General features: G+C 41.7%; 1 protein-coding gene across 3 annotated transcripts in view; it reads left to right on the forward strand.

Annotated features, from left to right (window-relative positions):
• CDON (cell adhesion associated, oncogene regulated) overlaps nucleotides 1–13,768 on the forward strand; it is a 100,748-nt gene extending 86,980 nt beyond the window's left edge. For 2 of the 3 annotated variants that reach the window (XM_055581226.1, XM_055581225.1), the window contains 2 exons: nucleotides 9,543–9,817; nucleotides 10,568–13,768. In XM_055581226.1, coding sequence (XP_055437201.1) covers nucleotides 9,543–9,817; nucleotides 10,568–10,731 — 439 coding nt within the window. In that variant the 3' untranslated portion in view covers nucleotides 10,732–13,768. Of the gene's footprint in view, nucleotides 1–4,287; nucleotides 4,359–4,452; nucleotides 4,480–4,575; nucleotides 4,866–9,542; nucleotides 9,818–10,567 lie in introns of those variants that run through there. The other variant, XM_055581228.1, reaches the window with a different exon arrangement.
• Nucleotides 13,769–15,590: the final 1,822 nt, after the last annotated feature.

A 15,590-nucleotide genomic window follows, 5' to 3' on the forward strand; every position in this document is an offset into this window, starting at 1 on the left:
GGGAGTGCACACGCTAGCATTCTAGAGTTTTATTTGCTTCTAGGGCTTTGGTAGCATTTGTAGAGGACAACCCACTCCAGTACTCTTGCCTGGAAAATCCCATGGATGGAGGAGCCTGGTAGGCTGCAGTCTATGGGGTCGCTGAGGGTGGGACATGACTGGGCAACTTCACTTTCACTTTTTACTTTCAGGCATTGGAGAAGGAAATGGCAACCCACTCCAGTGTTCTTGCCTGGAGAATCCCAGGGACGGGGGAGCCTGGTGGGCTGCCATCTATGGGGTCGCACAGAGTCAGACAGGACTGAAGCAACTTAGCCAGCAGCAGCCTGCTCACTGCGTTCAGTCCATTTGAATGCTTTTCGGGTTTAAGAGTTGCATGTAACGACTCACTACGAACAGCTGGAAAGAAACATATTTAATTAGCTTTGGGGGAGCCAGCCCCCTGCATGAACAACTCAGTTGAGAAATCCTTGTGCATTGCAAGAGTTAAACAGATTTTAATCAAATAAATCAATAGCTTTCTACTCTTCTCTCTTCAATTCAGAAAACAGTAGTGCAGGTCTGGATATGTCATTAAATGGGGTTTGTCAGTTGCTTGGCTAGTTTAATGGGACGGGATTGACATTAAATCTGCTCTGTTTACCATCAGTCTTGATAATTTGTAAGAGAGGACACTGATGAATTTCACAGATGAATGAACTGAGCGGTCCCATCAGGAAGGAACAAAAATTAACTTTAAGTGTCCTAGAGAGATTGGAAATGGGCAGGAAGTTGCCAAGTAAAAATCAACTTGGAAAAATGTATATAATCCATCTGGGGAAAAAAGTATGAGCTATACATGGCTGGTGGTCAAGAGGAGAAAGAAAACTATTGGGAATAGTGCTTTAGAAAACATAGATATTATAAATGACCTCCAAGTTTTCATGTAATGATCACCTTAAAAGTCTGGATATTGTTGGGTTTGAAGGTATTCCTTCACCAACTTGAAACCTTCCACTGAATCAGATATACTCAGATAAACGTAAGTGTGTAGAGATGAATATGAAAACATTCCATTATAATAGTAGATCTTTTAGGTGGAGGGTTTGGTTTACACAATTGGTTTGTGAACTATGAAAACAACTGCTTATCTAAAGACAATTAGACTCTGCTCCAGCAGGTTAATTGGTTATGATTCAACCCATCTCCTATCCCTGACCACTCAGCTACTTCCAAACTAGCCATAAAACCAAAGGAAGCAAATACACAGAGCCCAAGATTTGGATTCTCTTCCGTCTATGGTAATCTCCCTGATTCTCTAAGAAAAATATTCAAAAAACTGTGTCTAATTTCTTTAATTGATTGGTACCTTCATTTTGGGAGGAAGTTACTTATATTCTACTTTTGATATGGAGACCTGATCTTTTTGTCAAGGAGTCATGTGGTTAGAATAGTGTATGCTTTTGGTCTTTTATTTGTAAGATTGTGTGTGTGTGTGAGAGAGAGATTGAGCTTGCCGCGTTCAGTAATGCATTCCGTCATTTATAGTCACCCAGTGGCACCCCACTCCAGTACTCTTGCCTGGAAAATCCCATGGACGGAGGAGCCTGGAAGGCTGCAGTCCATGGGGTCGCTAAGAGTTGGACACGACTGAGCGACTTCACTTTCACTTTTCACTTTCATGTATTGGAGAAGGAAATGGCAACCCACTCCAGTGTTCTTGCCTGGAGAATCCCAGGGATGGGGGAGCCTGGTGGGCTGCCGTCTATGGGGTCACACAAAGTCGGACACGACTGATGTGACTTAGGAGCAGCAGCAACATGTATTTAAAGGGAGTGTTAGTCGCTCAGTCGTGTTCGACTCTTTGCAGTCCCATGGACCATAGCCCACCAGGTTCCTCTGTCCATGGACTTCTCCAGGCAAGAATACTGGAGTGGGTTGCCATTTCCTTCTCTAGGAGATCTTCCCAACTCAGGGATCAAACCTGCAGCTCCTGCATTGCAGGCAAATTCTTTACCGTCTGAGCCACCAGGGAAGCCGGAGATGGCTGAGTGACTAACGCCAACATGTATTGTCGCCTGTTCTGTGACAGCCACGAATAAACTAATTCCCCAAAGGAGACTTCCACTGCCTGGCTCAGGTCACTGCAGCCTGTAGCAAAGAGTGTATGGTGAGAACAGAGGACCTCCATGGCCCCAGAGGAATGTCATCAGGGTTCTGTTGCAGGGTAGCTGATGACCTCCTCAAGATAAGGGCCAGGTCAGCAAAGTGACAGGCACAGTGGCAAGATGAAACAGCAAGGGTGAGGTGAACACTAAAGCAAACCACCACCAAGATGAGACGGTTTCAGAAAATATTCATGGAACACATTCATGAAAATAAGTATCACGCATACAAGAGGTTCGTGGGTAGTTAGTCCCTGCCCTCCAGGGATAATCAGAAGAGGAAACTTAAGGCAAAATGTGTACAATTATCTAATCACAGAAATTCTGTACATAATCATGCTTAACAAATATTCAACTATGTAATCAGAAATGGGATACTTCTCTGCAAAGCATCTCAGAGGTGCTATGTAGTTTTGCTGGAATGGCCAAAATATGTTTAGTCAAATACTAATGCAACGTATTCTTCTAAATAATGCTGTACCACTATTCCAGTTTCTTATTTCTTAGTGCGTGCTCTTCAGATGGCTGCTTCAAGAATATTTTATTTTTTATGACACTGTAATAGTCATTCTCCTATCTTCTACTTTGCTCAGACAGCCCTCTCCTGTTGCCTGAAAGATACCTTAGTAATAAACTAACAGGTCCCAGACCACCTGAATTCTTGCAAAGCAGCACAAATCTTTGTATGTGGCAAGATGCACGGAGTTCTGATTACTCAGTGTTTTCAAAGTTAGGCAAACTCATTTCATTGAGCTAGAGACAACCCATTGAAAACTGTCACTCCACCTTAAGCCAATAATAACTGCAACTGAAAGATATTTGAGAAGCCTAAGATAGATAAGAAAATACAAACTATTTTTATCGTATAAACTGTGAGATGTGCATTGTAAGAGCATGTTAATAATGTCATAAATATGCAGACATTTGCCCTTTTCTCTCTCTCTCACTACCTGTAGATTTGGGTCTCTTACATATATACAGGTACTATTTTTGTAGTAATCTGGTTGCTTTAGAAATTTTAATTAAAGCATCAGTAAATGCTTTAATTAAAGCATCAGTAAAAGAATTGTTTCACTTGTTACAAGCTTAATTACATTCAGAACAGGTATCATGTTTCTTTTCTATAGGCTATGTCCTCTGTGTTTATATCTTAGCATGTAACCCCCAGGTTAAAGCCATTTTTATGCTGACCTGTGCAGACATCCAAAAATGAACTAGAAGTAATGTGACTCAATTACTTATATTCGGTTTTCTACATCAGTGGTCCCCAGCGTTTTGGGCACCAAGGACTGATTTCATGGAAGACAGTTTTTCCATGGCCCAGGCGGGAGATGGTTTTAGGATGATTCAAGTGCATGGCGTTTGTTGTGCACTTTATTTCTCTTGCTCTTACATCAGCTCCACTGCAGATTATCAGGCATTAGAACGCGGTGGCTGGAGGCCCTGCTCTACGTGGTTAATTACTGATAATTATGAGTCAGGGTTCCCTGTACTAGAACATTTTAAACCAGTTTGGTTCATCAGGTTGAAATTTGGGTAATCGTCACTTTACCAGCCTAGCTCACATGATGATTTTACTGTCAGCACCACCCTGATAATTGAGACTCAAAGTTTGGAATAAAAGTATGCACTGAAGTGGTTTTCTATATCACTTACCTGAAAGATAGATGCTAAAGGATATCCAATAGGAAATTGTACTTTTCTCCTGCTAAATATCTGTGATTTCTTTTAAAACATATGTATTTACTTGTTAACTCCCAGCTCATAAAACCAGACGACAGTATCAGCTTTCTAGATACTATTCACAGTAATTGGCCCCGGCGCCTCTATCCTCACCATCCTTTGGTCCTGTGCCATCCATGTCGTTCACCTTCATTATCACAACAGTGCTGTCTTTTTTTTTTCCCCACTATGAAAGAAACTAGTTTGTTCATTTGGAAAATGTGAAGCCTTGGCACTTGTTTTCATCAGTGAAGGCGGCATCAGGACCACATCTGCCGTATTGTAACAGTTCTCAGGCTGGTAGCCAGTGTAGTGATCAAACATCTGTGAAATAAAATGTTCGCAAAAGTGCTCTACACTCAAACTGTTAGACTGCCCTTAGAGGTCCTTTAAAAATCTCATCCTTTGCTTTAAATTAAAGAAATGAGCAGGACGAAAAAGAAATGAAAGGGGGAGAAAAAGACAACAGAAGAATTGAAGGCATCTTATCTGGTGAGTCTTCATTATTTTGTGTTAACATTATGAAATTTCATTCCTGTTAGCTCTGTGAAAGCCAGTTATTAACTTACAGTATCTTGTTTTTTAGGGAACTGCCCTGGTGTTTCAAAATCTGGCGAGTATATTTTTTTCCTACACCTTAACTTTACTTCTTTAAATGAAAATGTCTCTTTCTGACCCGATCCTTTTTTTTTTTTTTTTTGTCTTTCAGGTTTCAGCTACCTTTGTATTACCTCCAGATTCCTGCAGAGAAATGGGACATTAAGCCAGAAGCTCATTTTGTTTGTTTTACATCCTGATTGGGGGTTTCATTAAGTGCCTGACTGTGTTGTGTCTCACTGATCTAAGAGCTTTCTCTGACACCAAGGACAGACATTGCCCATCCTCCAGAAGACTGACATTTAAGTCAGACAACTTTGAAGCCAACAGATAGAAAGAAAGCTAAACAACAGAGCCAATATGAACGAAGACAGAGATCATTCCTATTGTACAAAAATCTTCAGGGGTAAGTATACCATTCATTCTCACTTTTAATCTATGTGTCTTAGTTTTGGGTGTGATCTATTATATGATGTCTTGACCCATTAGTTTAGTTGTTGCTCTTTGATAATAATTTTGCGATGTTCAATGTTTCTTATGTATCCATTCACCATTTTTGCTGAGGTCCTACGATATGGCATTTACTATGTGCTTGGCACTGGACATTGTGACCTCAATTGGAGTCTAACATGCGTTAGTAGTGTTATTACTTCCTAGAACAGCAAAATATTTTAGAGCGTTTTAACTCTAGTTTCTTCTCCAGTGCTTTCTTATTTTCATCATATAGTTTAATTCTATTAATATTTAAAATCTTTTAAGACAATACAATTTCTGTTTTTTTGCAATGTTTATTCACAATTCCCAACATTATCTTTGTTGCTATTCTCTCCTTTCTTTTTTTCAGTTAATTTTTATTGGAGTGTAGTTGATTTACAATGTTGTGTTAGTTTTAGGTGGACAGCAAAGTGAATCAGTTATACGTATACATATATCTGCTCTTTTTCAGATTCTTTTCCCTAGGTCACTATAGAGTACTGAGTAGAGTTCCCTGTGCTATACAGTAGGTCCTTATCAGTTACCTATTTTATATATAATAGTGTGTATGTGTCAGTCCCAATCTCCCAATTTCTCCTTCCCTCCCTGTCACTTTCCCCTTTGGTAACCATAAGTTTGTTTTCTACATCTGTGGGTCTGTTTCTGTTTTGCATGTAAGTTCATTGGTACCATTTTTTTTTTTTTTAGATTCCACATATAAGTAATATCATATGATATTTGTCTTTCTCTGACTTACTTCACTCAGTATGACAATCTCTATGTCCATCTATGTTGCTGCAAGTGACATTATCTTGTTTCTTTTTATGGCTGAGTAATATTTCATTCTGTATATGAGCTTTTCTGTATGCCTCTTACGTCTCTTAAGCTTCTTTATATATTTTCCATCCTTTTGTGTCTTCAGTCTGAATACACTTCACATTCACTAAACCTCTGGTCATCTGTGCTCAATTTCCACTTAACTCCATGAACTGAGTTCTTCATTTAGGTTATTCTACTATTTAGTTTAGAAATTCCAAATAATAATTATTGTTAGATGCTCAGTCTCTGTTAAAATTCTCCATCTTGTCACCTTTTTTCTTGAATATAATCATCCAGTTCTTTTAAAGTCATTGTCTTCTAACTCAATATAAGCATCACTTATTTTTCTTTTATTTCTGTCTTCGGAAATGCCTGGTAATTCTTTTTTATTGAATTCTGGACATTGCATATAAAAACTCCTAGAGGCTCTGGAAGATGTTTTCTTCCCCCAGAAAGTATTTGCGTTTGCTTTTGGCAGGCAATTAGGAAAGGACCAGATCATTTTAACCCACTTAGAGACTGAGCTGATTTAATGCTGAGTTTCAGGTCTTTTTAAAAGCCTTGTCTCTTCCTGCTTCACCATTATTTTCACAGTGTAACCCTTCAAGAGTCCCAGTTAAAAGCCTGGAGTGTTTACTGGGCCTTTTCTCTTTGGCAGACTCTGAACTCTTAATTTCTGTCTGTCCAGCCCCGTGAAAATGCCAGAAGTTCTCCTCAGTTCCTCAACCGCCACTGCGTGCTTGACGCCTCAGTGTTCCATCCTGCACTGAGCTGGGCAGATGCCTTGTGAGGACAAGTGGTGCTGAAACTCACATTTACCTTCTTTCTGGAATCCTAGCCGCTTAAGTGCTGGGTAGCTCTCTGATGACTCCAATAGATTTAAACTCCAATGTCTCCATCCTTTTTTTTTTTAGTTGCTCTTGGCAGGAGAGTTGTTCTGATATAAACTAATCAGTAATAGCCAGAAGCCAGGAATGTAATTTTTAAGAATTATTTTCAACAAATCATGGTAGTCATATAGATTCCCTTGACCAGAGATATTTCTGGTTTTTGGAAATCAGAATCTTTCTTCCTCTCTAATTATCATCTAATGTAATTTCCTCAATTATAAGACTCTTGAGTCTGAAAGAGCATGGAAGGATACACAGTAGTCTCTAGTTGGAATGCAGAAAGTACCTTACTCTCATCAGCCATACAGCCCTAACCACCTCAAAGCTGAGTGCTCCCAGTGTCTTATATCTTCTTACGTTATACTTACTACACTATAGTATAACCATTTGTTTATTCACTCTCCTCTGCTAGACTGGGAGCTGGAACCTGTTGTATTTATATTTATATTTTCAGTGTCTACCACAGTTTCTGACATTTAGAAGGTATTCACATGTCACATGGTTTTAGAATAAAGGGTTCTTCTAAGTAAGTTTTTTTATATAGAGATATAGTATTCAGTACATTCTCACTAGAAGTAATTTGAATACAAAAAGAGTTTTCCAGGAGTTCCCAGGTGACCCAGTGGTTAGGACTCCGCACTTTTCACTGTCGTGGCCCTGGATTCATTCCCTGGTCAGGGACCTAAGATCCTGTAAACCACATGGCAGGGCCAGAAAAAGAAACAAAAAATTTTCCCCCTGACCTTGCCACACATCTTAGGTGAATACCCTGTTTAGACTCTGTAGTTTCTCATGAATTGAATACATTCAAGAGAGTTTTCAGATTCCCTGGGTATTGAGACAGCAGAAGAGACTCATGAAAAGATGATAACATGGACACTTTTAAATGAATGTCAGGAGATCTGTGTTTACCTTTGTCGGCATCCCAGCATCCCAGGAAAAATTTTAAGTTCAGAGTTGAATGAAATGTCCAGCAGACCCATGAGGAATGCCTTGCTCTCCTAGAGTCATGGTCTGCTAGCCCAGTGCTTTGATTCTGGCTCCAACACACTTTCTTCCGTACCAGTCCTTCCTCTACTTTTTACTGCCTTAACACTTGCATCGGAATACAGATTTTCTTTCAATCAGGTATGTGTTTTTTCTGATGGTGTTAAAGGTTAGGATTACAGTCATATTAGATTACGCTGCAGTCACGTTTCTCTGTGCAGATGAATACCTAACAGACATACTTTGCGTTCATACCCGATGACTGTATCTGGATTCTACTAAGTGTACAGTCGATATATTTCTCTCTTTGAAATTAAAGTTGAACGTATTTAAATTAAGGATTTGGTTTACTGACAGATATCTTATTCTCTTTCAGGTTCCAAGGCTTCAAGCTTAGCATTTGTTATTTCTAGTAACTAGAAGCAACAGAGATGCCCGTGACAGCTGTGTGGACTCCCCTTCCTGATCTGATGTTCCAGAAGCATGCTATCCCATGTGAAAAGGCTGCAAGTCCACAGAGTTCTTACCTGTATTCCCTAACATGCCTAACTCCAGCGTACTTGTGTATTTCCTACCTAACCTTCCCGACCAAAGTCACATAAAATGTCTTCACTTTTCTCACTCCTAATTTTATAAATAAAAAGTATTTTTATTTTATATGTAAATACTTCTGGGTCTCCAGTCTCCAGTTTCTATTAATGATGGAATAGCTTATCATCCACAGGTAATAATGATGGAATCTGGGCAAATCTGAAAGTATTGTAGAGTAACAAGAAACAGGCAGAAACTGAATACATCTAACCTTGAAAGACAATGGGTAACATTTGTCTGTGGGTTTTTGCCTGAGGACATTCTTCAATCTTGGATTAAGAACACAAACTGAAGGTGTTGAAAGATGGAGTTTGAGGTCAACAGAACAACCAGAAAATCAGAGGGAAAAATCCAGTTAAAAAAAAAAAGTTACTATACATGTAAAAAATAGGAAAAAGTGATCCTTACTCAAGGGAAGAAAATTGTCAATAGAAACAGACCCTGTTACAAATATGCTCAAGGACTCAATGAACAACACACTGTGGCTTCACGTGGGGAACTTCATCTTAGAAATAGAACCTGTAAAGATCAAATGGAAGTTCCAAAGCCGAAAAGCATAAATAACTGGAATGCAGAATTTACTGTTTGGGCTTAATATAAAATTGAAGACAACAGAAGAAAGAGTCAATAAACTAAAAGATCAATAGAGATTATCCAATCTGAAGAACAGGAAGAAAAAATTAGAGAAAACACATATCTTGGATGAAGACAGGAGACAAAAGTAGGGCAGAATTGAAGTGAATGTTTAGTACTAATAAATTCTGGCAATTAATTCTGCAAAGAAAAAAAAATTGAAAAATAAACAAAACTTGGATTTTGAATGTCTAGTTCTTATAGTGTGTCTTCCAAGAGTGAAAGGGAACATCGCTGGTTTCAAAACTGTATTTTTGTTGGCTTTCATAAGGTCATTTCTCTCACGTGGCCATAAGTTTCTCCGCTTTCTGTCCTTTTCCTCTTTTTCTGCTTCACTCCTTCCAGCATGAATGGCCTTTTCCTTCTGTGTGCTATATTCAGGAACTAGTTTATTATGAAAGACAACTTCTAACAGTGGACAGAGGCAAAGGATGCAGGTGATGAGTCATCGTGTACTGTTCCATTATTCACTGGTTTGCATTTTGATGCCTTCTCCTTTGTATTTCACTTTAATTTTTGAGATCTTGCTAATTCAAATCATAGTGAATCATTTAGTTATTTTTAAGCACCAGTCTTCCTTAAGAATCTGTGGATACAAAATACCAAATAATATTTCAAAATAACTGAATTTTAATTATTGATGCCTCTAGACACAATTCTCTCTCTTTGGGTTTACCCTTTGTAGGTGTTTCACCAAAACCAGCAGCACTTTCAGCAGCAGCCCCCTTCCTGTGGTCCCAGTGATAGCACCTTATCCTCAAGACAGTTTGGAAATGAAGCCCTTCGGCCACATGAAGATGCCTGTGTGTCTGGCTTCCACCGTCCCCGACTGCATTCAGCCACCTGAGGAGGGCGTCAAAGAGGACGAGACACCAACACCTGCTCAGCCGATTTGCTGTCAAGACAGTAGAGATGGGGCCAGTTCCTACTGTGTGGAAGATACAGCAGAGTTCCACAGAGGTACAGCAAGACATTGTAAATCTCAAGTTTCTAAATAGTCTTCAGTTAACTAAGAACTATATCAGGAGAGATGATGCTTTCAGAACGTTCTTTCTGTGATCAACTCATATTTCTTAGATTATTGCGTGGGGGTATTGGATATGTCAATAAAAGTTGACTCTGTAAAGGATTCTTTGAAATTCTGGGGTGTTTGGGGATGTTCTTTTGTTGGCGTTTTTTAATTTTTTGGCCGCACTGCACGGCATGTAGGATCTTAGTTCCCCAGCCAGGGATCGAACCTGTAGTCCCAATACAGGGAATCTTAATCACTGGATTGCCAGGGAGGTCCCTGAAATTCTGTGATACACGTCCTTCATCTGTGATTGTTCATTCTATCCTATTCTGGAAAATAAATCCAAATAGGCTTTGATTCAGTTTGTACCCGAACAGTAGACTTGCTAGAAGGGTGCATTCTGTGATCCTAGGCTTCTTTTCTCGTCTGAGTTGATTCTGGAGTTGTAGTAGTTCTTGAACATGGTTACTTGGGGGCTTTTAAGGGGTTTGCTGTAACCCTTAGGTGAATCATGTCACTGTCCATGAGAGCTCAACTTTATTTTAAACCTCTGCCTCCCTCAGATTCAAACATAAACATAACTGGGCTCTAATTTTGCTCATGGTTCTTTCTTTATTGCTGAGGGTAGTGTTTTTAGACTGCTTTGATAAAAATCAGCCTTTCTCATTTCATAGTGCTTCCAAACCTTTGTTTTTCAGGAGACAGCTGTGTGCCTTCAGAAGCTGAGAGCAACATTTTACGTTGGAATCCTCTTATTTTGCCACCTGTCTCGAAGGCCTGTACTGAAGAGACACCGTGGTGTCCTCCTGGCACTCCTGCAGACAGTCCTCCAGGGGCCCTTCAGCAACCCCAGGAAACCTGAGGATGCAGCAGGGCGCCGTCACGTCCCCACTGCAAGCCAGCAACTGCACGGAACAGCCCTGGGAGTGGACTGTGTGAAGGACATTAGTTCAATTCAGAGAAAGATCGTTATTTATTTTTTGTCGTAGTGATGTCATATGAATGTATCTTAAAAGGTGTGCCCTTTTATGTTATTTATGCCTTAAAAGTTTCCCTCCCTCTTCCTTCCTTCCCTTCATCAGTAAACAACCTCGTTTGGCACAGTTTCAATCACCTGAGACCGTGTTGTCCAAGAGCCTCAGCGACAGTAAGAGCCCCTCCTGCAAGGATCCTACCTGTTGGCTGATTCAGCTAAGAGGGAATTGCACAGGCCACTTGGGAGTTTTCAGATGGAAAGCTTGTCTTTCACTATTGCATTATCAGACTGTCTGAGAACATTGGAAATCAACCACAGTTGTTACACCTGATGTTTATAATAGATGTCTTGTAAATTTGATGAGTGCCTTCCACGGAGGTGATGGTTGACCTATAGGCTGTCTGCATGTGGGCACAGGTTACATCCAGTTTTCTAGGCAGTAATCACAGTGTTGTGGACATGACAGAGGTTAAGCTGGTCTGGTTGGGTTGTTGTAGAAGGCAGAAAGGGAGCCAGGACCAGAGAGAAAAAGCATGCCTTCAAACCCAGTATCATTTAAAATCACATTTATTTATAACATGGTTACCATGGGGCTCTTTTTGACTGTTTCTAAGAGAAAAATAAGACTTTCAAATGGTGACTAGAAGAGAAAGATCCATATTTTAAGAAGAAAGGGAAGGTTCCAGGTGGATCATCTTGGCGGAAGCTCTCCTGTTAGTATAGGAAGTATCGTGGTGCAACACCCCCGAAAAATCCGTATTTTCTAAGTTCCAGCTTGGGCAATACCTGAAAGATGTGAGTGTCAGAAAAGAATCTGGAGGTTTGAAGTTTCCTGACATTTTTCCCGAATGTCGTCATTGTAACAGGCTCCTATAGCTTTGATTGGCAGAGCTCGTAAATCACAGTTATTGCTGCCTCTGAGTGACAAGGACATTTGCAGCTGCCGTTGAAAGGCTTTTCTTCTCCACGTCCGAAACAAAACAACACAGCACTCAGTGTATTTGATGGCTTGACTCGAGCTTTATGGATCACTGCCCTTTTTTGGATTGTGCATCCCTTTGGGGAAAAACAAAACAAAACAATTCTCTTTATGGAGAGTCAAGCGATTCTAGCATAAGTGAAAATATTTTTACAGTTTCCCAACAATTGCAGTAAAATAGAGTAGAATACTGTATTAATCGACTTCCTATGTAAATGCCTCCATATTCCCTTACATACGTCTATATATTTTAGAAATAGAACCGCTAGCGGAATGTGCCGTGTGAGCTGGGTCACTATGCAAGGATTACTTGGAGTAGAATGTAGTGGATACAGTTTCATAGTCAGGTACCACGGATGCTCCAGAGTCAAATTCTCCATTTCAGACATCCACACCTATAGTGTACTGGATTTATTCTTCCTTGTTGCCTAGATGCAGTTAGCTTTGGAGGGAGTTAGCTGCATCCTTTACTTCTGTGGCCAGCAAAGGACATGGAATATGAAAACATCCCCTGTGTCTGCCAGTCAGGTTATAGTGCTACACTCACAAAGGGAGTTTCAGAAAACTGGGGGGTAAGTGTTTGTAAGCAGTCATTTTGATTCAGGAAACAGAGGTGTATTAGCGTGAGCCTTAGGTCATAAACTGCTTTTAAAGATTGAGTTTGAATATGGGATTTGTCCACTAGGAAGAGAAAAATGACTTTAACTGTAGGGCAATCTCGTTGTGGACTGCTTTATTTATATTATTAGTAACGCTGTTTTAAGTGTTATCCCTTTAATTGTATTTTATTTATAAAAAATGCTTTTATATATTGAGATATATAAATATAAATATATATATATATAATTGCCTTCATGTTTAGGAGTTATGAGTGCTCTCTAACTATGAGTTGTTCTGAACTTTTATGCTCTGCACATTTACCCAAAACAGTCCTACCTAATGTTACTTGCCAGGAAGTCAGAGGACAGGACAGCATGGGCAATGGCCCTAACATTTGTGGAGTTACTGTTATGTACCAGACTGCTGGTGCTTGCTACTACTATCTCAAATCTTCCTGTTAAGACACAGCTACTAAGTAGGTGATAAAGTCCCCAGATCACACGGGTGAGCCACAGAGCCTGAATCTGAACTTATCTGGAGCGGGAATCTGAGCTCCTGTTTTTCCAGACTGCTTTCCAAAACCATTGCGGTTCACTCTGCTGATGGAACCCGTTCTGTAAGCCCCCGGTCCTCCCCACCGCAGAATTCCTCCAATGCTCTAGCTCCACAACTAGAGAGGCTGTCCCTGTGCCCCGCGGGCAGAGCTCTGAGCTTATTACCTGGTCTCCCCGGAGCCCTCCTTTCTCCCCGTGACCCCCCTCCCTTGCTACCACCCCTTCCCCGGAAATTTGACCTTCTCTCAGCGTGAGAGTGATCCTGTAATCCATCAGACCTCTTCACATCCCTTCTCTTAGAACTCTGTGAGTCTTTGTTTTAGCATCAAACTGCCCCTTCTGCTATATCATTTCTCTAGCTCCTTTTTTTCCCCCTTCTTTTGGTTATGCACTGATCCTCTGATGATGGGCGCTGTACAGAATGTAAGTGAAATGGCAATGTTTTAAACCTTTTGAAGTGGTCTTTAAAAACAAAAGGCATTTCTTTCTGAGTTTTGTTTTTGTCAAATGAGTCTGCGAAGACGGATACAGATTACTAAGCTGATCGTGACGCAAGTCTCATTCCAGCTACAGGACTGCCAAGAAGTCAGCCTTCTAACTGAATTTCACCTGTGTTGCTCTCTCCTAAAGCAGTGATTTTCAGATGCATGTTTTTGTATCATATTGAAAAGTATGTTTTATTTTCCTTAAAGTTGTAATATTATGTTTGAAATTGTATATATTTTAAATGACGTAGCTTTGACAGGTTTTATTTGGTCGATATGATTTTCTATTAAAAGAGAATGCTGCTTTCATGTAGAGTAGCTCATGAAGATGCAGTTCTCTGATGCTCCCTGTCTGTGTGAAGCTGCTTATAGCTTGTGGTGGAGATGGGTGCATGTCTTTGAAATGTTTTGGACGTGTCCGTCCTTAACCTCCTCTGCGTAACTTAGAGTCAAGTGAATTAATCCTTTCTGATCTGACTGCAGAGATCCAGGCCCTGAAGAAAAAGGATCCAGGACAAATACATTATGTGTGGCTGGGAAAATATCTGCAGCAAGGAGCTCTGTCAAAGCAGATACATCCCCTTAGGGGGCTTAGCATTTCTTCAGAAGGAAATGGGGGCAGAGGAGAGTGAGAAAGAGGGATCCCGTCTCAGACCTTGTCTATTTTTACCGTTAACCTAGAGCCATGTCCATGTGAACCCCAGAAATTTAGTCTTAAGAAGCAGCTTAGCTTTACTGCCCTAAAAAAAAAGTGTCTGGGGTGGGACTTCCCTGGTGTCCAGTGGTTAAGACTCCATGCTCCGGGGGCCGAGGTTCACTCCCTGGTCAGGGAACTAGATCCTGCGTGCCACAGCTAAGGTCTGGCACTTCCCACGTGGCTTTTCTGGGGGCTCAGAGAGTAAAGAACCTGCCTGCCAATGCAGGAGACACGGGTTCGATCCCCGGGTCAGGAAGAGCCCCTGGAGAAGGAAATGGCAACCCACTCCAGTATTTTTGCTTGGGAAATCCCATGGACAGAGAAGCCTGGGGGGCTACAGTCTATGGGGTCGCAAAGAGTTGGACACAACTTAGCAACTAAACAACAACAAGATCCAGCACAGCCAAAAACAAAAACAAAAAAAACCAGTGTCGGGGCTGCTTCAACCAGAAAGCCACCAGGGACTTTTGCCTGGGGTGGGCCCTGTCACGCCGTGTTCCCCAGATTTAAACGGGCCTTCCTTGACCCGCAGCCCCAGTCCTGAGAGCTCTGAGGGAACCCGAAAGCCCTCTTCTCGTAGAGACTGAGTCCGTGAGAAACAGGAGCGCGCCGTTTCTGTCAGCGCTCCGTTTCCTCTCAGGCGCCACTCTCCCGATTCCTGGCAGGACCATCCCTTGGCCGCCTGGCTGTTCTCTGCGTCCCCCGCGGAGGCAGTGGAACAAGCACGCATTTGTGCTTCACCCAGATGTCAGACACACACGCTCGGAGCCAGTGAGTCATGCCGGCGGCTGACAGAGTGTGACTTTGGCCAGCCCCGGGCCCCTGGCAGCCAGCTCCCCCAGCCTGGTGGCAGGAACCCCTGTCCCGTCTTGTTGGCACAGATTCTCGAGTCCAGCGACTGTGAGCCCTTTGGCCACGGCAGGCTCTGTGCTGTGCCTGCATGAGAGGTGAAAGGGAGGCAAGGACTCTGGACACCTGGCTCTGCTACCAGCCCTGGTGCAGCTTGTGTTTGAGGGGGAAGGAGCTGGAGATTGGGAAAGAGCCAGAAGATCACATCTCTACGGCCCTACCATCCTGAAGGTGCCGAATTTTATCTGCTCTCGGAAGCTAGGCAGGGTCGGGCCTGGTTAGTACTTAGATGGGAGAAGAGCACATTTCTTGCTACCGTTGCATGAAGGGCACACACACACCTGCCTATCTCATTTCCCATCTCCTAGCTTCCTCCCAGTAGCGAAACCTGGGTCCCGACTGAAGCTGGTCAGCTTCTCCCTGTGGGAACTGCAAGTGAAATAACCCTCCACCAGTGAGAGCATCGTGAGTGATTTATTGAGAGATTGTTCAGTGCGTGAACTCAGGCTGGAGGCAGGAAGCTAGGTCATATGGCTCCAGACACCTTTCCCAGCACCGTGGTTCTCACTTGCCCTCGGACA

Source organism: Bubalus kerabau, chromosome 5 (genome assembly GCF_029407905.1).
Source record: "Bubalus kerabau isolate K-KA32 ecotype Philippines breed swamp buffalo chromosome 5, PCC_UOA_SB_1v2, whole genome shotgun sequence".
NCBI lineage: Eukaryota > Metazoa > Chordata > Mammalia > Artiodactyla > Bovidae > Bubalus > Bubalus kerabau.